Source organism: Anoplophora glabripennis, unplaced genomic scaffold (assembly GCF_000390285.2).
Source record: "Anoplophora glabripennis isolate ALB-LARVAE unplaced genomic scaffold, Agla_2.0 scaffold6, whole genome shotgun sequence".
Classification (NCBI taxonomy): domain Eukaryota; kingdom Metazoa; phylum Arthropoda; class Insecta; order Coleoptera; family Cerambycidae; genus Anoplophora; species Anoplophora glabripennis.
The window spans coordinates 1,953,577-1,981,316 of NW_019416749.1; the positions used below are offsets into that span (position 1 = coordinate 1,953,577).

Below are 27,740 nucleotides of genomic sequence, written 5' to 3' on the forward strand. Positions count from 1 at the left end.
AAAATTCTAGAGATGGGCGATCCGGATCTTTTTAATGATCCGCATGATGCGAAATGTATCAACATGAAGACCCGCATCGGGGAATCGCATTTGCTGCGAACTGGTAAACTGTACTTATACTTTTTGTAGATGTGTGCGCTTGTTGCTTACTCATTCCCTTTTCATATATTGTGTCTCATATCTCTTTGTGGCGAATATTTAATAATTAAATTTTAATATAAGAAAGATCAAACTATCGCATTAATTGTTTCAAAATCAACCTCTTTTTACAAAGTATAGTGGCAGTCAAAGCACAAATTGCTTTTTGTGTTTTATTTATGAAATTAATTTAAGACGAGATAATTACCAGGCGCAATATCAGGGCAAGATTTGCAAATTTTTTGCAAGCATTTATAAATTCATTTTTTAACAGAACCATGATCTTCAGTAGAACACGAAGCTATATATTTGGACTCAATTTGAGAAAGCGTCAAATAATTTACAAGTGAAATTAATTAATGTTTAAATTTATTTTTGATAAAAGGGTTCAACATTTAAATACGAAATACATATTATTTTATCAGTTACTTTTTACCGTATCAGTTTGTTTCAAGACTACACTATTCCGCAATTTCTCATAATCATTTCAATACCTATTACCTATTTGGTTCCGTATCCACAGGGCCGGACTGGCTTCATGACGAAGGCCCAAACTTTGACTTTTTGAGGGGCACAACCTACCCCCTCCTACAATAAATTTTTCAAGCGTAATTTTGATCAATGCAAGTAAAATTAAAATGTTTTGTTAAATAAATAAATTACTGAATAAAAATAAAATATTAATTGTTGTTTACTGCTTGTCAATAAATAACAAACCGCTGCAAACTGATTTGGCAATACAATTTTTTCTCGAAACCATTTAGCAATTTAAAAAAAACTATAAAAATTACATCTAGTGTTATTACATGCGATTATTTCTGCATATAATTATACCATTTATACTGACGTACTTTTTGCATTCTTTTCTTCCTTACGATATTAAAAAAAGACGTACTACTACTAAACGGCGCAAACAATATTGATAAATAGTTTCCGATTAATACGATAATAAGCGCTTTATTTCTTCACTCTGACAACAAAGTCGATCAATTATAGTTTCATTATCACCTGTCTCTGGTTTTACGAATATTGAACTTGCTCTCCCCCGCCTATCTAGGGTTTAAGTCGCCTGTCTCTGGTTTTATGAGTATTGACCTCGCTTTCCCCCGCCTATCTAAGGTTTAAGTCGCCTGTGTTTGGTTTTACGAGTATTGAACTCGCTTTCCCCCGCCTTTCTAGAGTTTAGGGCGCCTGTCTCCGGTTTTACGAGCATTGAACTCGCTCTCTTTTTTAAAAAATGTAGGTGCCTTGAGAGCACAAGACGTCAAACCTATGGGAAAACGCACATCGGCCTGTTGGTCGATTGCCCGGTGGACCAGTCCGGGCCTGCCTATGCACCAAACTATCTAATGTACCGTATCTCATCGACCTGTATCACACGAGAATCAGTTGAGACCGATTCATTTCAATTTAAGTCTCAATTTGCATTGATGCGAACATACGAAATTATTTTTGCATTGGGATCCATATACGTATGTTGCGGGTCTTGCCCACCATTATATCGATCATACTGTATTTTAACTGATTTGAACTTCATCCGTTTAGTTAATTATATGGCAATAACTGCTGCATATTTTATATAAAAAGATCATTTATTTTAGTACATAATTTACTCAATACACATAAATACTGCAATAAAAAAAGTCTTAAAAATGATTATATACATCACAAACCAAAATTATCGTAATATATACATTTTCAACAAATAACTATTAAATCATAATATACATACAACCTTGTTAATTCTAAGTATTATCCATAATTTTCTACAGCTATTTGAATAACCAACAATATATGTACAAATATTCAACAAATTATTTATATATTTATATTATAATCATTCTCCGTCTTGTGGAGGAAGTGTTACCTCTGTGACTTTGTCGGGCATTGTAGTACTTGACTGTGTCGTTTTCACCAAATTTGGATTCATGACACGAGCAAACACTTGTCTATTTTGTATCCCTAAAATTAAATATTATATAGTGTCTACATATGGTGCATTAGACTTTGAGTAGCACCACTCGTATTTTACAATGTATGGGCCGATATAATTGAATTGATTGAATTGTTCATAATCTATTTGCTTGAATTTTTGAAATCAACCCATGCATTCTAAGACAAGTGAGCTCAAAGATGAACACACTGTATATACAAGGTGATTAACTCTTTCGGGAATAAGAGACTGAGAAACTATCTAAATTTCTTTTAATATTGCACAGTGGCACTATTTATCATTAGTTCATTTGATCGATCAACACAATATGTAGACTGCTATCGTTACAGGATGCTAAAATCCAGTTACCAACGTGCCATCAACTTATGAATCTGAAAACTTTGAATAGTGTATTACTCCTGTTCAAAAATCGAGTAGTACTTAGATGGAGCATGTTTAAAAATTGTCAGATTGTATATGCAAGTGACGTAGATCGAAATCAGTCTATATTCCGCTTCTCTTCCAAGCGTTGTTTACGGCGGTTGTCATGGCAACGAAGCGGCCAACATGGATGTAAACTACGGCGTAAGGGAACGAATGACTCGGATATTGAATTGTCATCGCCCATCATCTGCCTTTAAACAGTTTATACGTTACGTGTCGCCCAGTGCACGATTATGTTTCCTCTGTATGATCCAGTATGTTTTTTATTGGAAATGCCATTTTCCAGATGAAAAATTGAGGACAAGAAGGGTTTTTTAAATTTCGAGAGACCTGTGCCTTATTCCCTTGTTCTTGCAATATGGAAAAAAAGGAGAAGTCAAAAGACAATGTGTACGTTCGGAATAAATGGTATTCGAAGTACAGTAGGAAGCAACCTGCTATATTGCAGGTACTTTGTTACAGGACTGCCACCCAAAGAGGTCAAAACACAATGTTTTAATTGCCAGTGTTGCGAGGAACAACTATTCCGCGGGCTATATGCTATATATAAGTGGTTGTGTGGAAGTGTTTATTTAAAAAAACTTTTCTGTATGCCGTGTTTAACTGTGGGTGTAAATTCGAGCGTGTGGAATAAGGAGGGATTTAACAATTTTGGGAACGTCACACGAGGCTGTCGTAACCACAAAGCTTTTTTGGAACATACAGGTACAGTGTGTGTTAATGTTCGCAGAAGTCCATGAGCCGAACTAATATTTCTATTTTTTATAAAATTAAATGAAAATCCTTACACGAACGTCAGTTTTTCGGTAATATTGCAAATGCAACAAAAAATTTCCAGATTTATTTAAAGCCGTTTGACCTTAAAAGTTAGAAATTTTTGTGTGGCGCTTTTTTTTTCTATTTAGTCAACCAATGAATATGCTTCACCTGTTCTCAATGTCACGAGCCACCATTTGAAGTTGATGATATTGTTTTCAAGAAAACTTGCACTTACTGTTTATTTGATGTTAAATATTTTGAATAATCACAAATAAAAAAGTTATGATCAATATTTTAGTCTGTAAGGGCCATTTAAGCCTTTCAAGGCTTCACATATGGAATGTAGACAAGGAGTGAAGACTCTTATGGGCTGCGCATACAAATTCGGATCCCCAAATTAAAGTTTAAGGAATCGCCGTTGAAACACTGATGCACTGGAGAATCTAGTAACGAAGTTGAGCTTACGTCACGTGTCTTTTTCATTCTCCACTTACTTACAACAGCGTCGCCTTTACGTGACCTAAGAAATGGCTCACTTTTTTTAACATGGAACACCTTGTATACACGTCACAGTTTACACTGGCATTTTTCATAGATTGCATTTGTACATAATATGTATAATTTTTTAAATATTAACAAAAAATTACAAACTTGAAATTTAAAGTTGAAAATGAGCTGAGCTAATATAGAATTATAAAAAAAAAATTCTATGAAACGAGGGGCAAAATTCAGTTAAATCTTATGCTTGAAAGAGTTAAACATAACATTTACAAAAATGTACGCTTTGTTAGTATCACTGGATCCTTACCTTTACCTTGGCCTTGAGCTTGAGCGATGGGTATGACTTTAACCCCCTGCAAGGCTTTTATATTAATGGCAGTGCCTTGAAATCCCGCTGGCAACAGAATCTGCTGAGCTACAATCTGGCCACCCTGCCCTTGGCTGGCTAAGACTACTCGCTGTGTATTCGTGGCATTACTCGTTTGTAATCGTACCGAATGCCCTCCTAACATGATGTGACCCTGTGATATGGCCTGCGGTGTGCCGACTTGGCCGGTTTTAGAACTAGTGCTTAAAACCACTTGTTGAGGTTGTTGAACTTTCACTTGTGGGCTAAAAACAATGTTTGACTGATTTAGAATGTTTATATTATTCATATTCGTTTGTTGCTGAAGGTTACTCGTGGAGTTTTTCCCAGTATTTTGTAATACTAAAGAAGTTCCGCTTGCATTCGATTGGGTTTGTAGAATAACATTCTGGCCTTGCAGATTTTGAATTGCACTTCCTTTACTTGCCAGCAATACAGGTTTTCCTGCTATGTGCGTCAAGTTCAGATTCGTGGCATTGACCATTCTTATCGTATTGGCATTACCAGCAACACTAAGGGTTACTGGCTTAGTAAGGGGTATATTTTTCCCACTGGAGAGCTTAAGCTGATTTTGCTGACCAACAACAAGTTTTGGTTGAACAATCTTTTGTCCGTCTAGACCTTGGGTTACAATTTTCGCGTTTATTAGCTGCTGAGTGCCCTTCGAGCTGAATTTAGTCAAAGTCTGAGTTTTACCCACTGATCTTGATGTAATTTTTGCAGTGGACGTAGAAGAAGTTACCATGGTACTTTGGGAGGCTACTACAAGTTTTGGTTGGGACGTAATTGTTAGAATGTTGTTTTGCGAGCCAACAGCAAACTGAGTAATAGGATTTTGCTTAGTCGTTCCGGCTCCGGTAAGATGAATTATATTTTGTTGGCTGCCTTTAGTACCAGACACTCGTAATGTCGTACCTGCAATTGAATACTATTAATGAAATTACAAAAGCACATTGCAAAAAGTCAATGAAATTTTATGATTTCAAGTTATGGACTGCTTACTTATACCGTTACTATAACTATTTATTTTACCTTGTGGTAAGGAACCATGTTGCTTTTGATGCGCAAGTAAGCTTTCCACAGATATAACTTGTCCAGCGGCATTTGTTAAAACTTTCGCCACTACCGGTCCTTGAGCTGTAGCTACTGGCTTTGAGGATGCATCTTAAACAGATTCAATTTATATAACAAATTTTACTGGGTGTGCCACTCGAAGCTTATATAATACATATGTCAGATAGTGTAGTTGTTACGACGTCAATTGGAACCTGTAAATCTTAAAGCACCTCCTGAAATTTCTTTCTACGCTTCGACCACGATGTGTCTCTTAATTTATACTCGAATAGCAATTTGGCGAGTCCGGTATTGGTAAACTAGTCCACCTGATGGCCTGAATTGACGGCGGCACCCTGGTCATCAAAGCAAACCTGTATTGGTACACTAGGTCGTAAATAATTTTTTTGTATGGTACACGGGTTCACTTAGCTTTGCCGCTTTGCCAGTGCAGTGCAGAGCATTGCTTGGCGGGGTATGTTGTTGGTATAATACGTATTATTATTCATTAGTTGATATTATTATTAGTTCATATCGTAACCAGTAAAGGGTAATAGTTATTAAAATAAATGTTATATGTAATTATCTAGTAATTTAGGGTGGCTCTCTGGAGACTCTTTGAAGCGGAGGATAACGAAATAACTCGGGAAAATCCCCAAATAGTGGAACCGGTCGAAAGTGTCGAAACAAACTCAGAGTTTAAAAACAAAGATTTACACGTAAAAAGCCAATGTATTATATTAAATATATATGAGTTTGAAAATTGAAAATAGTGAACAATGTGATAAAAAAGTTAGGAAACGTGTTAACAAATTAAGATATCAATAATAACAATTTATTGCATAATTAAAGAAGGATTGATCACGGTACAAAGAGGAAACAGAAAAATACAAAATTGAAGAAAATTGACGATTTTACCTGATGTAATGTGGCGCACAATTTATAATATGTATAAAGAAAATAAAGTTCCTACTTTAAACATGATTCGAGATAAATTAAGCGATTATCCTGATTATAATTATAAATCTTTAAATATTTTACGACATGCATTATTACAATTTTTAAATATAAAAAACTTGACAGTCGTATGGAAATTATATTGTACTATATCTCATAATATATTATATCTAGACAAGACAGGGCTAAATTTTTCTGGTCGTCTATGGATTCCGTAGAATTTATGAGTTAAATGTTTTTATGCGGTTCCAATTGAGATCGTAACAACTATACTGAGAAGCAATATGAAATTTGGTGTATGCACCAACTATCGTTCATCCAAAAAATTTAGTTGTTAGTGATCGAAATTTGCTTTTTTTTAAACGAGATGTGGTAAATTAACTTAATTTTGATCTTATTCTTTTAATTTTACCACAAATTAATTACCAACACAAAGGAAATAAAATTACGGTTCCTAGCACTATTACTGGTCACGTGCCTTGTAATCATTTCTGAGGGCTCCCTACATACCTCTAAATTTTAAAACCCCTACACCAAAATATTACGTAAAATTAAAAAAATAAAAAACAGTACACGATTACGTTTGTTGTAAGAACTTACCTGTAGTAATCTTTTGCTGTCCCACAATATGTGTTCCACTAACTCCAGCACTCTGCTTTNTGTTTGAAAATTGAAAATAGTGAACAATGTGATAGAAAAGTTAGGAAACGTGTTAACGAATTAACTAAGATATCAAAAATGACAATTTATCGCGTAATTAAAGAAGGCGCACAATTTATAATATGTATAAAGAAAATAAAGTTCCAACTTTGAACATGATTCGAGACAAATTAAGCGATTATCCTGATTATAATTACAAATCTTTAGATATTTTACGACATGCTTTATTACAATGTGATTTTAAACATAAAAAACTTGACAATCGTATGGTAATTATACGGTAATATAGCTCAGAATATAGTATATCTAGACGAGACAGAGCTAAATTTCTCTGGACGTCTATGGATTCCGTAGAATTTTTGAGTTAAATGTTTTTATGCGGTTCCAATTGAGATCGTAGCTCGGATCGTAGCAACTATACTGAGAAGCAATGTGAAATTTGGTGTATGCACCAACTATTGTTCATCCAAACACTTAATTGTTAGTGCTCGTAATACAGGATACTAAAAAAATAATTTCCCTTTCCATGAAATTAAATCAATCAAAATTTGCTTTTTTTAAATGAGATGTGGTAAATTAACATAATTTTGATTTTATTCTTTTTGTTTCACCACAACTTAATTGCTGACACAAAGGAAATAAAATTACTGTTCCTGGCAATATTACTGATCATGTGTCTTGTAATCATTTCTGAGGGGTCCCTACATACCTCTAAATTTTAAAACCCCTACACCAAAATATTACGTAAAATTAAAAAAATAAAAAACAGTACACGATTACGTTTGTTGTAAGAACTTACCTGTAGTAATCTTTTGCTGTCCCACAATCTGTGTTCCACTAACTCCAGCACTCTGCTTTTGCACTTGCATAACTCCACTTTTCTGTTTAAGTATAATTTGTTGTTGTTGGCTTGTCAACACACTAGCACTAGGCAAGATCTTCTGTTTAATCGTCTGCAGGATTTGTTGTTGCTGTGCGGGAGTTAAATTACCGTGAGTTTTAATTTGTACTCCCTGTTGCCCCATAATCTGGTCTTGCTTGGATACAGTGATTGTTGCATTGTCTTGTTCCCCTGATTGAGAAGTGTTAGAAACGGCGGAAGTTAGGTTTATATTCTGACTGGGTGATGCACGAAGCAACGTGACGTTTTTGATGTTTTGCAGCTGTTGTGGAGTAATGTTCTGGATGACTTGCTGTTGGACAGTGGTAGAGACTTTAATTTTTTCAGGACGAGCTTCTGTCCCTTCCGTATTTTGTTTCTGCACTAACATTTGTTTCTGTTGAGCGGCTAAGGTTTGAAGAAGTTGCTGGGTTACCACTTGATTTATTTGTTTTGTAGGAGTGCTGCGTTGCTCTTGTATTTGTTTGATTAACTGAGGATTTGTTGTGGGTATAATTAGAGATTTGCCCGGTGTAGGAGACAAGATCTTAACCAGGCTTTTTCCTAAAAATTATTACCACAATAAATATGCAGTGACACAAAAGTAAATCGTGGATTTTTTTTATGAAAACTAATACTTGAAAAGCATTAAGTTAATTGTTCTTCACATAAATTTCAAAAAAAATAAAACAAAATTTGCAATTACTGTAATTATTTTTTACAGCAATCCCATTTTTCTTTTACAAATTCCAATGGGGTTGTTCCTATAGGTGAAGTTATATACAGGGTCCGAAAGTCCCCATGGTTCATCGGCCGTTACGTGAGAGCGATAAAGAAAGTCATAGAAATCCGTGCGATAAAGAAAGATGGCTATAATGAAGGTGTCTAATAGTCACCGCCCATTTTGCCCTTCCACAAATAAGAATCTTATTTGTGGAAGGGCGAAATGGGCCGATGAACCATGGGGACTTTCTGACCCTGTATAAAATGATGAAGCACATATTAAATATTTTAAACAAATCTTTAAGAGTAATATTTAAAGAGGGAAGCTACCCTGTTCTATCGTAAATATGCTATCGCATTATGGTATTGCATAGACAAGGAATTTGATTTAATCCCATCTATTGGAATTTTATAAAATAAAAATATTAATGATAACAATTTTAGATTGCATATGACATGTTTCAGTATTTTACCTGTTTTTATTGTAGGACTAGAGACCCTGTGTTGTACGATAGCTTGCAAAGCTTCATTGATTTCTTTGTCTTCTTTAGATTGTGCTGTACTGTCATCAGATGTAACCACAACTTCCTCAACGTTCTGCTGTTGCACTTGCGTCTGTGTCTGTTGAATGTTCGATTCTGGCAACTTCTTAGGTAAATTATTGCTCAACAACAGGCTTGTACTCTTTTGCGGATTTGCCACAGTTATTAAATTAGACGGTGAAGTCTTTTGTATTGTGTCATTCTGACCGGTTTTAGAAGACTGTTGCTGTAAACTGGATCTTCGTACTACTTTTGTCACTTGCTCTGGTTGCACTGTAGCTTGTACCTGCGTGTGTGTTGTTTCACCTTTTGTGTTTATTTTATTTGTTTTCTCTACTCCTTGTTTCTGTTTCGGTTTAGCAGGAGACTTTTTACTAGACGTTTTCTTCGATTTGTTCATACCTAAAATTAGGACTATAAAAGCTTACATATTCCATCCAAGTTGATACATAATTAATATTTCCTGATTACATAGCACAAGAAAAATGTGATTATGATGAATCTTTATTTATATTGCAAAATAAAATAAGCAGAACTTGAATAGACTAGTGTCAGTAATAAATAAATATAGTTTTATAAATTATTTTTATTTAAAAAAAGTTACATAAGCGTCCTGTGCTTCTTTTTGCTGGCTCAATTTAATGGTACAAACAACATTTTTAAAACTTATCACTTTTCGAGAAGCATTATTACTCAGAGTATAATATAATGGAAACTCTCTAAATATGAACAGGAATACACTGCGGTGTAAGAACTGTTTATTCTCGAGTTTATTATTTTCGAAATAAGAAATATTTTTTCTAACTTATCTCTTTATCTATCTCTAACTTACCTTGATAATGTTGATGGATCCTCTCAAAGTCCTCTTCTGTCCTATTTCTATGCAAGTATATCCAAATTTTCTTTTTTGGATCATACTTAACACAAGGATCCCATTGCGTATGCATCCTGTCCAGTGCACCGGACACGACGGACTGTAGAATGTTATCAGGCGCAGTAGGAGATATATATTGAGATGACTTCAATAGTTCACAAATCTCAGCTCTAGTCCCCTCTCCATTTGGTAATCGTGCTGCAGAATCTCTCACTAATGAAAGTATTGTTACAAAATTAGGCCTATCGGCTGACAACATAGTGTGTCCCCTGGCTTTAGTATTTCCAACAGCAGGATTATATATACCTTTGAGAGGTCCTACAACAGATTCGTAATTATTGCAACGATATGTGAATGCTTTGTGAGGATTATCATATCTTCTTCTTTCTTGTTCTCTAAAGTCCTTGATTTCGTCTTGTGTAGCCTTCCTAACCGTCCAAGAAGTTGGGAAACGAGGTGGAGGAGGGGTACTAGAACTATCTATGATATCCAGTTCTAACTCACTATCTTTAGCTGAAAGCTGTTTACTTTCTGTCCTATGTTCCAACCAGAAACTACACAATACACTGAGCAAATTGTCTGAGTCTCTTCCAGCTCCGATCCATTGATATACGTCCAATGCTACTTTATATTCCATGTATGGGACAAAGTCATCCGGTTGTTCTGAAGCATTGCCGCAAAGAAATGTGATTGCCGATGGTAATATACCTATCCAGTTGTCTGTGTAACTATACCAGTCATTGAGCGGGCTAATGGGATTGTCCTGCCATGATTTCAATCGTTCCTGCAGAGTATACATGTTCATGCGATGTTCATTTGTTGAACAAATTACATCTCTTATCAATGAAAAGAAATTCGCATGAGTATCTTGCATTAACTCTGGTTTATTACTTAATTCCAAAATATCTATATCCGAATTGTCTAAATCTATAGGGATATTCATAACATCTATACCATCCAGGTCTTCTACACGAACTGGTGTTATCTTACTATATTGGCTAATACTATTTGAAGATTTCATTAAATTAGATTTTGTTATATTGGTAGTATTTAAAGCAGTTGAAGATTTGTATTCCGAAGTTGATTCTTTTTTAGCTTCACTTTTGATTTTGGGAATCGAAGTCCTCTGTTGTTTTGATTTATTTAATCTATGTTTGGGTTTAGAATTACTCAGTGATACCGCATCTATTACAGAGTCTGAATCAGAGTCAGAATTAGAACTAGGTTCATATGTATTATGTTTATGATTATACAGGATTTCCGGTGACCTCCTATAATTCGCATGTTCCTTTTTAAGTTTCTTCTTATTTATAACTTTACATTCAACCTGATGTTTAGAAATTATTGGCATGTTTTTGTTATAAGGCAACTGAGTTCTATTTACAATGTCACTAATTGTTATACCTCTTGTGTTAAGTTCGGCGTCATCTGGACTTTCTAATTTTCTTTTTTTATGTTGAAAAATTAAATTTTTGTAAGACTCATCATTAATATAAAAAGGATTGTGATTAGGTGTGATGTATTTTTCTAAATCTACTGAGAATCCATTTAGTTTAGCAGTCATAGTTGAACTAAAAAATTTATCCTTAGAATTATTTAAATTGTTCCTTATACTGTTGAGATGTCTTTTTTGTTTTCTTGATAATGATACCGGAGGACCTTCAGGATAATTTTCATCCGAGGAGCATCCATGATCCTCAGTTTTAAGCCTAATTGAAGAGAGGATTTGAAAGTATCTTCTTTTTGTTCTATGCGATACATAATCTACATTTACTTTTCTCTTTTCCTGCCTTGGCTCGACACCAGGAGGTAAATTTCTGATTTGATTTAATAATTTACTTTGAGATTCTACCACTTCATGCTTTAATTGTTCTCTAAAAGTTTTGTATCTATATTTTGCCTCTTTTCGTTCAGCCTTCCTAATAATTTTACGCATGCGGGCTATATCTGGTCTAAAAAAGCCCGCCTTCAAATCATTATGGAATTTAACCAAAGGGCTGTTGAATTTGAAAGTTTCAAAATCAAATAACCTTTGTAAAGTTTTAGTTTTTTCAAGTTCATCGTTTTCTGGGAAATTAGGCAAAAAAGTCTGCAAATGTTGTTTGTGTACATCAGAGAAAGAGTTCCACACCTCAGTGGAGAATATTTCTCTGAATATATCCTGCCTTTCACATAAGCCTTGAGGTAATTGTATCTTAATACCATTAATTTGAGCAGTTTCCATGCCATCATCCTCAGAGCTCTCTGTAGTATAATCAGATGAGCTATCTTCTGAACTACTGTTTTCATCCATAATTGTGTAGTGAATTTATATCCTAAAAATCATATTTTTACTATAAAATCACGTAACAGTCGGGCTTTAAACAGTCCCTCGGGTTCATGACCTCTTTAGTCAAAAAATCTATTTATTTCCATTGAGCTGTTATTTTAAAAACATTCATGTTTGTGGAAATATCATATTTAATCAAGGTCACCTTTACAGTAGTACTAGTATACGGTTAAATTTTGCTTGGAATGTTTATTCTGACATATTAATTACTCTGTTTTACACGATAGAAGTACCATCAATAAACAATCAAGTTTGATTTCAAAAAGGCGGGGAGGGGACGTGTGGACATTTTTAAAAATTTAACGTAACACACCTTTTCTGACGACCTATGTTTTATCCATAAATATCTCAGCCGCACACACTTTTAACTGGTAATACACAGGCACGCCTGCATTGCGGATATAGATACACCAAAACAACGCATATTCACGTCTAGCGACTGGCCGCGAAACCATTTTGGTAGCAGCCATCAATACTGAAACCAGAACATAAATATTACAAATTTGTTTATTTCAAAACAACAATATGAGTAAAACTCAACTTCATTTTAAACTTATTTCTTCTATAAGTCAAATTAAATAAATATAAAATTTTAATATCTTTTCAGAAAATTATTATAAATAAAATAAAACCGGCTATTTTACCGTTTTAAATAAATTATAGTAACATTTATTTTTGTAATATTGGATACTCTAAAATTTGACATTTCTGTGCATGCCTGATTTCGTCATCAAAATGGCGCTGAACCTGCAAGTGAGGGTTCATCCGGTAGTTTTATTTCAAATTGTTGATGCATACGAGAGAAGAAATGCCGACTCTCACCGTGTTATAGGCACCTTACTTGGTAAGCTTTTGATTATATCATTGAATACAATTTTATTTAAAGGCAAATGGTCATGTGGTCATAACCTATTTTATAAGTTCTCAGTTCATACTTTATTAAAATTGTAGGTAATGTTGACAAAGGAGTGGTAGAAGTGACGAATTGTTTTTGCGTGCCCCATAAGGAATATGATGATCAGGTTGAAGCAGAGTTATCCTATGCTATGGATGTATATGATTTAAACCGAAGAGTAAATTCTAACGAAGCAATTGTTGGATGGTGGGCAACTGGTCACGAAGTAACTAATCATAGTTCTGTAATTCATGAATATTATTCACGAGAATGTAATAACCCAGTGCATGTAACGGTGGATACCAGCTTGCAAGGTGGTAGAATGGGCCTGAAAGCATATGTTTGTGTCCCACTTGGTGTGCCAAATGGAAAACAAGGATGTATGTTTACGTCAATTCCAGTAGATGTTACCTGTTATGATCCTGAAGTGTTTGCCCTTCAATTATGTCAGAAAACTATGACTGCTGGATCTGGAAGACCTAGGAATGTTAATCCTATGTTAGATTTAACTCAAGTGGCAGAAGCTGGAGGAAAAATGAGTTCTATGCTGGATGAAGTTCTAAGATACGTAGAAGATGTTTTAGCTAATAGAGTGCCACCCAATAATGCAGTAGGAAGGGCACTTTTAGATTTGGTTAATTCCGTTCCGCATATGAGTAATGAACAGTTTTCTGAGATGTTCAATAGCAATGTTAAGGATTTATTGATGGTGATTACTTTGTCACAACTTATTAAGACCCAACTACAATTGAATGAAAAGCTAACCTTGTTAACATCAATTTAGGTTTTCGTCTGGTCTTTATTTTTTGTATTGAAAAGTGAATATTTCTTTGTAAACAAAATGTCAACATTTTTTAAAAATAAATAGAAATGTTTTGCTGATTTTATTTACCTTCTTTTATAATAAACTTAATTTTTTATTTTATGGACTTTTTTTATATACAGTGTGTCACTCACTCACACATGCGCGTGTCTTGAAACTACAATTTCGATTCACGGCAGTATTAGTGACAGGTTTCGAACAGTTTTTATATCTTAAGAAAATATGTGCAAACAGAAATTTACACAAAATTGTATAAGCAGTGTCTATTAGTCTTAAAAGTAATTTGATTCATAGTAACACTGATTATAACATCAATTTTCATGTTGTGAAACATCGAAAAATCCATATGATAGGAACTTTTTGATGTTTTATAACATAAAAGTCAATCAATTATAACGAAATTATATTTTTTCTGAAGCTGTGTACATTTGAAATATGAAAATAAATAATGATTATTTGATTTATTTTATAAATGGTGTTATTTCGCTTTTAATTGTAATCGAGTATTACTAACAACTGGTCAGTCAAAATAATAATAATGCGCTTGTCTTACAGAAAATATATAGGAAAAAAAATATTTGTAAATTTTTAAAAAAATTCTTTTAAGTAATCATTTTTGACTTGATTTTTCAGATTTTTTTATAGGATTATTTGTAAAAGGTATCATGAATTCAATCTAAAAAATCAGTTTGTTAATTGCTATGGTGTAAGTCTCGTCTAATGTGAAGATTTCACCAATGTTGATGTCACTGGCATGTCGATTGAGATCAGTATAGTCTAGCAAAGGACTAACAGTGTATTAGTTATCAAAGATTTGTAATATATCCATTGTTTATTTTTTATATCAGCAAATTAAAAAGACATTGGAATTGAATGAGTATGACCAAAATGAGAAAGAGTTAATGTATTTAACTTGTTTACATTATTAAATAATATTATGTGAACTCTTTCAATAAAAAAAAGCACTACGTACATCTTATAAGTTATAACGGTCTTGGAAAATAACTTGTTTCATGGAAGCGCATCTTCATTTTCCTCGGAAAAAATTTAAGTATTTCACTTTATTGTTTGAAAAACTATTCATTTCATTCTTTCTAGAGAATGTATATTTAATAACTTGTCCTTCGTGTTTCGCAAGTAGTCCAGTTGATATAAATTTGGTGCATTTTGGTAGTGAGATTGCGTTAAGTGAATGGTCAGATCAGTAAATTACTATTTAATAATTAATAAGGCATTTGCCTGGTTCGCTTATACCACGTGATCAATCAACTGTTTAATCGATTGGTCAGGTTTAGAATTTTTGAATTACGACTGGTGGTTGGATCAGCCCCTGCACTTAACACAGCCTGACATCTGTATCACACTTGTACGTTTTACCAGGTTTACTTCCATTTAACCTTATGAGCAATTAAATATCTAAAAAAGAGTTAAATTAAAATTTTGTTCTCTGCCCTTTCACACATAACATGTTTTACTTGAACAACTCTTTTAGTAAACAGAAAATATGTAATTATTTTGTAAACCTTATTGTTTAGGGCAATATATTTTAACTTCTCAAAATTAAAAGTAAGGATTGTTTAATTAAATAATAATAATAGACATTATTACGATTAGTATTATTCTATGAGAGTAGACATGTTTCCAACAGCCTGTCTACATAAAAATGAAGTACTATTGAATAATAAATATTTATTTACTTATATACCTATATCCTTTTAATATAAAACAGAAGTGTATTAAAATAATTTTAATTATTTTACAATAATTTTCACCGTCTAATTTACACATTTTCTGGTTTTATATCGATAGTTTCAGATTTTATATTTCCTTCCACAACTTCATCTTTATTTCCCTCTGTTTCCTTATTGTCAACAATTATATTATGGGTATCTTTTAGGTGGTTTGTTAAATATTCTTTTTCTGCAAAGGTCTCTGAACAAACTTCACATTTTTGTGTCATATGAAGTCTTGCATGAATACTTAGAGCATAACTTGTAGCAAAGCCTTTATCGCAGCGGTCACAAAAGTGTTCTTTCAGTTCTTCTACATTATGTTTAGATTTTAAGTGTGAGCGTAGAGATACTTTTTGCCGGAAACTCTCAGTACAAAATTCACACTTAAAAGGTTTTTCGTTTGTATGTTGCCTCTTGTGCGTTTTTAAAGCATAAGATGATGAAAAACCAGTCCCGCAAAATTCACATATATGAGGTCTAAGCTTCTTATGAGTCATATTTACATGAGTCATTAAATTGCCATTAGTAAAGAACGCCTTTCCACATGTCTGACATTTAAAGTTTCTTATTCCAGTGTGTTCTTTCTTTTTATGAAGTTCAAATTTATATTTTATTCTAAAATGTTTACCACATTCTTCACAAACATATTCATTCGCAGAACTTTTATGCTGATAGAAAATATGACCACGTAAACTCTCTATATTTTTACAAGTAGCACCACATATATCGCAACTAGTTGGTCCTGATGTATGAAGCAATAAGTGTTTTTTAAAATTATCAGATCTTATAGAAATACTACAAATTTCACATTTAGTTTTTTTATGTTTTCCACAATGTGTTGTATAACTAGCTTTATCTTTAAATATTATATTACAAATTTCACACTTTAAGTTTTTATTTACACTAACTATAACTTTATCAATTGCATTCTTTAATGGAGCTTTCTCATTAATCACTTCTTGTAATTCTTGTTTAACCTTTGTTAATGTTATTCCTTCACAATTTGATTTTACTTTCTCAATTACTTCAAATAAATCAGTATCTGTATTGTCAACATTTACAAATTCTATAGGTTTCTGTGGATTATTGGGTTTTCTTGAATTTGAAAATACCAAACCACTTGTATTAGGATCTGATAAGATTTGCTTATTTAAAACAACTGAACTATCCAATTTTGTAATAATTTCATGATTTCCAAGTGCTTCCTTAATTTTAAGATCTACTAGTTCGGCTTTCTTCTTTCTTAAACTGTCTGTTAACAGTTTATGTGCTTTAATAATACGTCTTTTAGTTATTAAAGCAGACTTAACATCTTGAGCACATTTAGAACAAGAGTATTTTGGTAGTCCATCACTGTCTTTTACCTGCAATTTTAAAAAATTTTATTAAATCACGAGATGTAACTCGTCAAACTTACCTTTATGGAAGTCAATATTTCCAACATTTTCGGAAAATCTCCAGCTAAAACGCTAACTTTGGTAGAAGTACGTTTTAAACATAAACGACACTGATATAAACCCTGGGTGGAATTCATATTGTATGCACTTAGAATAAAATTTGATTTATACGTATTACTACATAACCGTATATGTATGTGGTACTGATATTCCTTAATTGAAATTTAATTCACTTTTAGAAATTAAAAATGTCATTTTCATCAAATCAAGGAATAATCTTAGTTACACTAGCTATCAATATACTACAAAATTAAATTTCAGAAATTCAATTCAATTCAATTTCTGACTTTTTGACAGATTATATCTTGCGGTCACCGAGCCAGCCCAGCGACTTTTCTGCTGATGGGAGTAGAAGTAGAAGAGGGAGAGAAGACCTCTAATAACAAATCGAGTACTACCTCGATTCTTAAAAGTACTCTTTGTTATCGGATACTTGCTGAAAGTACTCACATACTTTAGTTATAGCTCTCAATAGTTGTCAGCAAATATTTCTCCCTGTTGAGTGTTGTCAGGCTACTTATAAATATCATACGCGATGCGAGTCACAAAACATATGCGAGTTCTCGAGTGCGGGAAGTATTCGAATTCAATTGCAATTTCCTTCCGGCACTCGGTTTTCGATTCTCAGTACTCGGATAATTATTCGATTCTTAAAAGTATCGGGGAACCAAGTTACTCAATTCTTAAAAATACTCGATTGACAAAAACCAACAGTGTAAAGTAGAAGTCCTCATATTTTGCGATTACAGCACCAGTGGAGGTGGCAGGAACTAATTAGTCAAATGACAAATGACTTTTAGTATTTGATATTGCCAGCCCTGATTTTTATTAAAATTATTCTATCAAAAAAAACAAAAACTTTGCATTGCATGGATGGTAATCTAATAATTGTATTATATGTTTTGTGTAAATAACTCGGAGATAACTATAGTCCCAAAAAATTTTATTATAAATTATGGAAATATTATGTATTGTAATATAGGCCATAGAATTTTATAGGTGATTTGTATATGAAATAATGATTGGTACTTATTATTTTGTGATAGTGGGTCATAATGACAGACCCCTTTTTGAAATGGAATTTACAAATACTAAAGACCCGAAGGTATGAGTTACAGTATGAAATATTTAACGTTAGGCATGTAATTTATCACCATTATTTTAGAAAGAAGATCATCGACATTTGAATCAGTTTATTGCCCATTCAGCCTTAGACTTGATAGACGAGCATAAATGGAAAACACATAATATGAATTTAAAATCTGTAGATAAATTTAACCAGTGGTTTGTATCAGCATTTGTCACAGCGAGTTTGATCAGATTTGTTATAGTTCACGATAATCGGAACGATGATGGGATTAAGAATTTTTTTTCTGAAATATATGAGGTATACATCAAACATTTAATGAATCCGTTCTATGAAGAAGATGCACCTATAAAATCTCTTGCTTTTGAAAAGAAAGTGCAACTGTATGGGAAAAAATATCTTTGCAACTGAGCGATATATTTCTTGCATGCAATTTCTATTTGTTGTGTATTTCCAAAATTGATTTGTTGCATCATTTTTGGTGTAAGTTTAGCTTTATAATTAAACTAAAACTGAATAGTTTTTTTAATTTATTTTTACCTAACCAAAATAGAAATTTTCGGACCACGTCCACAGGGCAAAATTTAGTTTTTTACTCAAATTAATTGTGAAGGGTAGATAATATTAACAAAATGTGGATTTGAGAGAAATGTAGCTTAATATTTTATTCAAGACAAATTTATAAAAATTGTGTTACCTCGAAGTATATAAATAAATGCATTTCGCCTCACTTACACTTAAAAAAAGTTGTGAAGCCTACAACAATAAATTGAGATATCATTTATAAGTTCAAAGGGAAGATGTTGCATAAACTCTCATTACACCTTTAAAATAAGCGTAAGGCTGCTTAATAAATTTAAATCATCTTTAAAACCATTATTTTCCCAAAAACAAACATGGGAATTTTTTCTTTGAAAACTTGGGAGCAGTGCCTAATCGCTGTTCCCAAGATAATCAAAAATTTATATGATAATGACTTTTTGCACTCTTATTGGCTACTCTGTATTTAAATTTGTATTTCGAACAAAAAACTCCTATAGTTTTTGTGAAATAGTTTTGAAATTATTTTAGATGAACTTTTTTAAATATATTGAAAGATACGTTTTTTCTTAAAAATAAACCATCAAATGTCTATATCTAATTTCTAAAATACTCGGTAGCATCGAAATTCAGGATTTCTCAGTGACAGTACCTCTCTGTATCTCCGCCGCTAATTGGCAAATTACTATACCATAATTATTTACATCATTTAAAAAAATATTGTGATTAACGTATATGCACCAATTTAATTATTAATTAACAGTACAATAAGAAACCACGTTCCTTTAATTATTTTGTAGGGGCATTACAAATTATAATATACCAATTCTTGCTTAAGTTTAACTATTAAATGCAATACATTTCATAAAATTTAATATCAAATTAATGTAGTTAACAAATAGGAAAATATTTACAATAAAATCAGTATATTTAAAGTTCTTGACCCAAGAGGGCTAACTGTTTTAAAAACTGTTTTGCATTATTTAAAGTACTTGCACCATACAATATTCTTTTAGAAGTTCCTGTTGTGGTTTTTGCCTAAAACAATAATAACGTCTTATAGGAATCATGTATTGTTCTAATTATCTACCTTCGCGTAATCCACCAAATTTTGGTATTCGATATAATTTCCACCACCTATTATAAAAACGATTGCATCTTGAAATGGGGATCTATTTCTTGGAATATCGGTTAATTTCAATTGTTTAGGATCTAGATAATGATACTCCTCCATTTCCTGGCTATTTTTAAATTCTATTAGATTGTCAACAATTTTTGTCACTGGAAGATTCTTAAATGGAAAATAGTCTTATTTAAAAATAATTAAAAGAAAATAGTTGTGTGCACATACATGCCGTTTCAGCACTAAATTTTTAACACCCTCCATAACAAAATTCGAACCTTGGGACACTAGTTTAGAAAACATACTAACTGTTTTGGTGCCAGCACCTTCATACTGATTAACATTCACTCCTAAAGCCATTTTAGTGTAGCTTCTAAAAGAAAAACAACAAATAATTCTATATACAAAATAGTAAATAATAACTATTAATTAAATTACCAAGTTACACCTTATACTTACTTCCAGCGTTTAATGTATGATAATGGGGTCAGATTACAGCCAGCTTCGTTTAAAGTAGCCTCATATTTTTTTAGATCAGAATCTGACAGATGAGGAGTACATATATAAAATATAATAAATAAACGCATTTTATCATCTGGCGTCCCTGCATCAGGATCGGAAAGAATGTCTAATAAAGGCTTTTCTAATGCTTGAGCTTTACTCATAATCTTTTCTTCCAATTCAAAAAATGTGTCCAATTTTCTAGATTTAATGCAATTTAAAATTGCTGAAAAACAAAGTAGGTAATTTATATTTTCAAAAATGGTTGTTCTTTACTACATTCTAATAATAAAGGATATTTTTTATATCACTAAGAAAAAAGTTCTATGGGTCTAAGGTACAAAAATTTAGTTTTTACAATATTGAGTACCGGATAAGATTTGGTTAACTACTAGTCAAGTGATTACTTGTGTAGTCTTTCCGATATCAATTGAAGAACCAAGAGGATAACAGTATGTAGCAGGTTTGGTTGCTGACGCAGCAACTCTTTAGCCATACCCATATACAGGTCTGGCCGAACTAAACGTGAAGGTGGTAGAAATATATATGCCCAGTTGAAGAATGCGAGCGCGGGCAAACAAAATACAGCTGCAGTGGTCCACTGGGCAATAAATCTCAACCGTTGACAAGTGGTCGACAAATTGCCCAGCAGTGCAGTGCACAATGCCGAATTTGGTGTGATTCAGGTAATTTTAATTTATTATAGGCACCTTCTATTAATTATTGATATTACAATTGCGAAAGGGACAAATAATATTATTACAACATGGCATTTTGAAGACTTTTTGAAACGGAACAAAATGAAATTTACCATCAATATAATAAAATTGTTTGTTGTTGGCCAAATGAACATATAATAGAAATTTTCTGCACATTTCGAAAACTTTTTTAGGGGCGCCTATGAAACTCATTAATTTTATTGCCAGGTGTTTTTTACGTGTTCAACTGACTTCGGAAAGACTATAGAGAGTGGGCTAAATTTGCTACTTTTGCGGAATTCCTCCTATTTTTCGAGGAGATGAATAAAAATTAGGTAATATGTCCAGAGTTAAATTTTAAAGAAAAATTGAACTGAAAAATTTTGTATTTCGGATAACTTACAATAAACCACTTTTTAGGTTCATTACAAACAATTACAATTTGTTTTCCTTAAAGACAATTAATATAAATGAGTGTACGATCGAATAAAAATCAATTATTATCCGAGAACTCGAAGAAACTAACCAGCTATTTAGGACCAAATCTAAACCGAGGGCTGACAGACCGACCTAGAAAAAATAATTCGTATGTGGGAACTAGGAGACTGAATAGACTTGGGTGGAGGCAGCTGCGTAATGACCACATCTGAGTTAGTTTTCGAAAAGTTCCCTCAACGAAGCTACATATTATGTCTATTTCTTCAGAAAAGAAGAAAGTTTTTTAAAGGTTAGGGTTAAAAATTAAGAAAAGTACCTGTAGCTACTGATGTATGCATATCAATGAGCCGCTTCCTTTCTAAAAGTTGCGGCAAAGAATTGACTGCTGAAGTAATTTTAGCCGTGTTATCAGAAACAAAAGAGAGAGCTATATCATTTTCACTATCAATACCCATAGAAGTTTTCAACTTTTTTACTTCTTCTTCGGACGATTTGTATTGTTCTAGTTCCTCCTGGATTGCTTCAGCTACAGTGGGAAAAGGACTTCCTTTGTACGAAGACCAAAATTTATCTTTTGAGTCCAATTCACAAGCACGGTTTTTAGCCCGTGCACCTAAAAGATAATGAAGAGGTAAGGTATTCACACTTTAATTACTACTACTAACCTCCGGTGGGGATTGATTCTTCAATGATGACCCTGTTTAATGCTAAGTCAAGTAGATCATGCGCTAAAGCTTGGTAAGTCCATGTATGATGTAAAGGAGTGGCCATGTCAACATTTCTGTCTAAAATAATTAATAAAGGCCTCTGAAAATTGAAGTTTCCTGATTGCGCGTCCATTTGGAAGAGATTATTTCTTGCATCGAATAAATTGTCCCTTAACTTTTTATCTAATTGTTTTGCTACCATTTCAGCTGCATTTCCTTTGGGGCTTCTGATAATTGGAACGGTTCCTAAAAATATAGGCACAAAACTAATATCTATTGAAAAATTATCATTATTACTGGCATGAAAACAGCCACCGACAAAAGTAGATTTTATAATAAATTTCTGCTTTTTACCAAAAAAGTATATGTTCATAGCAATAATTTTTTGTAGTTATTTTGGGTAGGCACTGCCGACAGTGTTGCCCCTAATGAGCTACCACTGTTAATATCAACTTATTTTTATTGACCACGACTTTATCAATTATAGTCGTATCTACATTTATGAATGCACTCGTTTTGACACCGGTATCATTATTGTAATCTTACCCAATGTTACAAATACTGAAAATAATCCCTCCACTACTGAATTCATAATAGACCCCATTTCTGTATCTTTTATGTCGCCTTTATTTATATCTACAAATTATAAAAAAATTATCAATAAAGGGACAATGTATATTATGAAAACTTACTATAATATGATATAGCATCACTGTGTTGATGCTTTAATATAAACATATCATCTTCCAGTGATATGAAGTTAACATACTGGTCGAAAACCTAGAAATTACTGATAAAATTATTTTAAATTTAATAAAACATATTTTTACATACTTTATGAATGTTCGCTACACAATTTGCTGCAATAGCTGCTGTTGCCAAATCCTCAAGTTTCTGTCGAGATATAGGTGATATAAAATTTAAATGATATATATCATAGACACCAGTTTGAAAATCTTGGTTAATCCTTCCTAAATTTTCTTCATTTGGGGCACAAAAATATACAGCTGGAACTTCTGGTATTGGATCTCGATCGGAATGTAACTGTCTAAATATACAAGGTGTTACAGATTTTATCCTGATATTTTTGGAATACTTAGATAAAGCAATAAGTTTCTGACAAGGAAACACAATAAAAAATTAGTTTTCCAAAATACTAGATCTTAGAGAAAAATTGTTTTCTCAAAGAAAACATTTTTTTGATATTTAAAAATTATTCAAAAAATTGTTTCCCAATAACGAAAGCTGGACATCACTAGCTTTAGTAAGCTATGCAGTTATAGAAGTGCTTTCAAATATAAGACCAAAATTATCCGGAAGTTATCAAGAGGTAATCACAGAAATTAATTTTTTGTACTTACACAAATAAAGTGACTCCCTGTTCTCGCAATTCTTTAACTGACATTAATGGAGATATAATATCTTGTCCTAAACGATCGTATATTAACACTTTCCAGACTGGTTCAGAGGCACCACTTTTTGTTTGCTGCTGATTTAAATTTAACATTTGTTTAATAGCATCTGAAAACAGTTATATTTTATACATTTAAAATTTACTCGCAAATTTTAACATACTAATTTGTTTTTGCCGAAGACTCGTCATTTTTCAGTATTCAAAATATCTACACACTAATTTTTTTAAAAAGTATAACTATAGTTATACGTGTACATCATCTGACAGTTATTTGACATTAACAATTAACATAAGATAAGACAGAACTGACAGAACCTACAATCGACAGAACAGAAATTCAAACGCTCATTCTGCATAGTTCAATTCCGGATTCAATCCAACAAAACGCACCTATTATGTTTGTAAGCTACACTATCATAGAACTTTTTAACACTGATTCCAAACATACAGATCAGATCGAAACTGAAATTGAATTTTATTAGCAAACAACAAATATTCAGTACTGACGGTATTCGATTTCAATGACGTCAGTAACTAATTAACTGATTGACGGAAGTAATGTGAAGGAGATCAACACCATATATTTATAAAAGACTTTTAAAAGTCTTTTATAAATATATGATTAACACTATCAACAGTTCGTAGGTGTCGTAGGCCAAGATCTTTTTACTGATCTTGGTCATAGGCAACCTCCTTAGCCTTAGAGCAGTCGTTGTCGAAGGGTGGGGGAGGAGAAGATGGCAGCTAATTGCGCGCTGTTAGAGAGAGATAGCTTATACCCTTCTTTACCCCTCTCTCTCCACAACCTGCTCTAAGATTTTTCCTTTGTTCTAGGTTGGCCAACTGCTAACAAACCAAACCACAAAACTTTTACTTAACCGATCTAACTACACTTCTCTCTTCTCTTTTAGTCCTATAATCTATGCTACTAATTATTATCAGAGACGTGTCAGTGTATGTGATACCAAAAAGAAAAGTTTAGAATCTGATTTTTAGTAATTTGCTATTTAATTTTCCTGAAAATATATTTCCAGTTTAAGTCTCTAGCTAATTTAATCTGTACTGTACTGTCAGTTTTGACTTTTTTTAATGTATTAGGGCTACTGAACATATGTGAAATGGTGAAGGTATAATTGTCTTCATGTAAGTCACCTCAAGAATGCAATGCTTCCTAGAAGACGCCGTACAGGCTCAGAAAGCGAGCCATTAATTGGTAACGATAGATACTGGTCACAATCACAACCAAAAGCTTTAAGCAATATTAACACGGCTTATCCAAATAATGTTCATTTGGATTATTACCTAGAGGAAGATTGTGTGGACGATTACTTTGAACCAGAACCAGTTATGACAGCTAGAGACCGTACAAGTGAATTTATCAATACTATTCAAACTTTGCAAGGGCGAAGTATAGCAAGAGCTATAGCCGCCAAAGATCCTAAAAGTTCTAGAGTTATACAGAGCCATTCACAATTTATGTTAGTGGCAAAAAGTATAGGAAAGAATATTGCCTGTACCTATGTGAAATTAGAGAAATTGACATTGTGTAAGTTAAATTTTAAGATAAATATTGTGATATGACGCAATGCGACCGAGGGGGAAACCGTAAGAGTAAGTTGGTGTACAAGCTTAAGTAATACTGAGTACTATTTGAGTAATATTTTTGTTCGATAATACTGAAGTATTAAAACGTTTTGTCACACGTACAAGATGGGCTCATGTTTTTGAACTATTCCTGCGCCTTCCGGCTCTGTATCTGTTTTCTATTATTTCTGTGTAGTACTTGAGTAATTAATGATGAAAATGAGTATTTTGGTGTACAAATTTTGGCCAACAGTTTCCCCCTTGTATGCGACTAATGTTGATAAATTTAAGAGAAACAAGTTATTGTTAAACTACTACTTCAATAAAATTTGGATGGTTAGCTATAGGTATAATCACTTCAACACTACATTTTATATATTCCCCCTCAGAAGAAATTATACCTTTTTTCTTCAGAAGTAGCTGAATACAGTGTCGGACTGGTCATATAGTCAAGGTGGTGTTTGCCGCCGGGCCCTAGCCTGCGCGGGTCCCCTGCCCTATCTACCCCCAGGCTTACGACCACATGTAAAATAATTTATTAATACTGCATAATGCCACCCGGGCCCTTCAGGCCTAGTCTGACCCTGGTTGAATTATTAAAAATGTGTAATAAAGTAGTAAACAAAAAGACAAACACCAAATTATTTTCTTTTATTAACAGGGTTTTATATTAAGTATGTACAGTCCATACGATATTTGTTGAGATAGAATTCCAAGAAGACCCCTGCATCACTTTCTTGGAAGTAGAAAGACTTACAGTGTGTAGTTCACCGTAGCAGTTTGCAGTGCATACCTTCTTTTGCAGTTATGAAGGCATTTTTCTTCGTAAGTGTATTGTCCTATGCATTATACACACGTTTTCATTAAAAAAATCTGCTTTATATTTATTTACCTTATATTCTGAAAATAACGCAGAAAATTTCAAGGCACGCTCTTGCTGTGGTAAAGTGTTACAGTAGTTCTGATAATAGAACTTTATTGGCTTATTATTTTCTTGAAATTCTATCTCAACAAATATTATACGGTTTGTACATGGTGTGGGGAGTCTCTGAATAGGTGCTTCAATTCTATGTGGTTTCAGTGGCAAAACGAAAGTCACTATTTGATGACAGGACATCAGAAATCCAGGAACTAACTTATATAATAAAGGGAGATCTTAGTAGCCTGAACCAACAAATAGCCCAGCTACAAGATATATCCAAACGTCAGAGACAAAACAGCCATGGAAAACATTTACAGTCACATTCTAGCAGCGTTGTGTTGGCATTGCAGTCCAGACTGGCTACTATGTCGGCAGACTTTAAGCAAATTTTGGAGGTTAGAACGGAAAACCTCCGACATCAGAAAAGTAGAAGGGAGCAATTTTCTCAGGGTGGCTTGCCACCTCCACCAGTGTCTTCCAATGCACAGGGTTAGTAAATAAGAATTTCTCAGAACACAATCAAATTTCTCTTAATAATTCTTTTAAAATGGTTAAATAATATTTTGTAGAATATTAAATCTATACTGAATTGTAAGTACGGAAGGATTTTGTAATGCAGATAACTTTATTTACAAAAAAATTTGAACTTCATTTTGTACTTTAAATACTTTAAACAATGAATATATTTTTACATTTGGAACAGAACTGCAACATTTTAATATATTTATTAAAAAAAGTGTGTGCAGAAATTATATGATACTGGTTCCTTTTGAAACTGTTGCTGATTTTTTTTTAATTGCATCAGATTTCCAGTTTTTGTATTCGTGTCGACCTCTATAAGGTTTCAAGAAAAATTTTCAAGAGATTCCGATTGTATTACAATTTTCCGAGAAGGTCTCAATTGGAACTAAAACACTGACATTTTAGTATGTAATAATACATTCAAAACAACCATTTGATGTAAACTCTACCAAATTTGAATAGAATATCATTAAATAATTGAATAATTTTCTTAATTTTAGTGAACCTAATTCCTTTTTCTATGCTTATTTCAGCTATTTTATTACTCTTACTAATCCCCATAAACCTTTTTCTTAACAGCACCAAATCTTCAAAATATAGATAGCAGAGTGATTTAACTCTATAAACTATGCATTCGATATTATATCCTCTAAATTGAGTTCTATTATTTCAGGAAGTCTGTTATTACAAGATGAGGATCAGGTGAGCATAAATCTGGAGAGTACAGCATTAATACCCAAGCAGCAAAGTCAGATACAAGCTTCCTTAATGTATGACGAAACTGATAACTACCTACAGAGTAGAGCTGAAACTATGCAAAATATTGAATCTACAATTGTAGAGTTAGGAGGAATTTTTCAGCAACTAGCGCATATGGTTAAGGAACAAGAAGAAATGGTGGAAAGGATAGATACAAATGTTCAGGATGCTGAAATGAATATTGAGGCTGCACATGCTCAAATTGTGAAGTATTTTAGAACAATTTCGTCAAATCGTTGGTTAATGATAAAAATCTTTGGAGTTCTCATATTTTTCTTTATATTCTTTGTTGTATTTTTGGCATAATGTTAATTGCTTTTATTTAATTTTGTATAAAGTTGATACGTATATTAATAAAATGTATAAAGTATTCATAA

At 32.8% G+C, this 27,740-nt stretch overlaps 6 protein-coding genes across 7 annotated transcripts; 3 read left to right on the forward strand and 3 right to left on the reverse strand.

Moving 5' to 3' along the window:
- Nucleotides 1-1,761: 1,761 nt before the first annotated feature.
- LOC108912141 (nuclear factor related to kappa-B-binding protein) lies at nt 1,762-12,574 on the reverse strand. 2 transcript variants are annotated; one of them, XM_018717311.1, is made up of 7 exons: nt 12,474-12,574; nt 9,790-12,146; nt 8,889-9,359; nt 7,612-8,256; nt 5,175-5,306; nt 4,083-5,057; nt 1,762-2,100 (listed from the first exon to the last, which is right to left on the reverse strand). In XM_018717311.1, exons 2-7 carry the CDS (start codon nt 12,122-12,124, stop codon nt 1,976-1,978), a joined length of 4,683 nt encoding a protein of 1,560 aa, XP_018572827.1. In that variant the 5' UTR covers nt 12,125-12,146; nt 12,474-12,574; the 3' UTR covers nt 1,762-1,975. The 2 variants fall into 2 exon arrangements, with proteins under 2 accessions (XP_018572827.1, XP_018572835.1); XM_018717319.1 differs by having other exon boundaries at nt 12,306-12,574.
- A 308-nt stretch (nt 12,575-12,882) lies between these two features.
- Nucleotides 12,883-13,976, forward strand: LOC108911499 (eukaryotic translation initiation factor 3 subunit F-1). The gene is made up of 2 exons (XM_018716455.1): nt 12,883-13,004; nt 13,112-13,976. The coding sequence occupies exons 1-2, from the start codon at nt 12,896-12,898 to the stop codon at nt 13,837-13,839; spliced, it is 837 nt and encodes a 278-aa protein (XP_018571971.1). The 5' UTR covers nt 12,883-12,895; the 3' UTR covers nt 13,840-13,976.
- A 1,619-nt stretch (nt 13,977-15,595) lies between these two features.
- Nucleotides 15,596-17,337, reverse strand: LOC108911335 (zinc finger protein 626-like). Its single transcript, XM_018716252.1, has 2 exons — nt 17,029-17,337; nt 15,596-16,975 (listed from the first exon to the last, which is right to left on the reverse strand). The coding sequence occupies exons 1-2, from the start codon at nt 17,143-17,145 to the stop codon at nt 15,659-15,661; spliced, it is 1,434 nt and encodes a 477-aa protein (XP_018571768.1). The 5' UTR covers nt 17,146-17,337; the 3' UTR covers nt 15,596-15,658.
- Nucleotides 17,338-17,864: 527 nt separating this feature from the next.
- Nucleotides 17,865-18,677, forward strand: LOC108911344 (probable trafficking protein particle complex subunit 2). Its single transcript, XM_018716260.1, has 2 exons — nt 17,865-18,173; nt 18,234-18,677. Exons 1-2 carry the CDS (start codon nt 18,087-18,089, stop codon nt 18,564-18,566), a joined length of 420 nt encoding a protein of 139 aa, XP_018571776.1. The 5' UTR covers nt 17,865-18,086; the 3' UTR covers nt 18,567-18,677.
- An 874-nt stretch (nt 18,678-19,551) lies between these two features.
- On the reverse strand, nt 19,552-23,837 carry LOC108911275 (protein sly1 homolog). The gene is made up of 11 exons (XM_018716176.2): nt 23,738-23,837; nt 23,524-23,683; nt 22,997-23,210; nt 22,855-22,942; nt 22,709-22,798; nt 22,121-22,408; nt 21,772-22,068; nt 20,278-20,545; nt 20,047-20,191; nt 19,786-19,986; nt 19,552-19,733 (listed from the first exon to the last, which is right to left on the reverse strand). The coding sequence occupies exons 1-11, from the start codon at nt 23,763-23,765 to the stop codon at nt 19,626-19,628; spliced, it is 1,887 nt and encodes a 628-aa protein (XP_018571692.1). The 5' UTR covers nt 23,766-23,837; the 3' UTR covers nt 19,552-19,625.
- A 673-nt stretch (nt 23,838-24,510) lies between these two features.
- LOC108911353 (syntaxin-5) lies at nt 24,511-27,740 on the forward strand. Its single transcript, XM_018716270.1, has 3 exons — nt 24,511-25,122; nt 26,242-26,571; nt 27,278-27,740. Exons 1-3 carry the CDS (start codon nt 24,741-24,743, stop codon nt 27,667-27,669), a joined length of 1,104 nt encoding a protein of 367 aa, XP_018571786.1. The 5' UTR covers nt 24,511-24,740; the 3' UTR covers nt 27,670-27,740.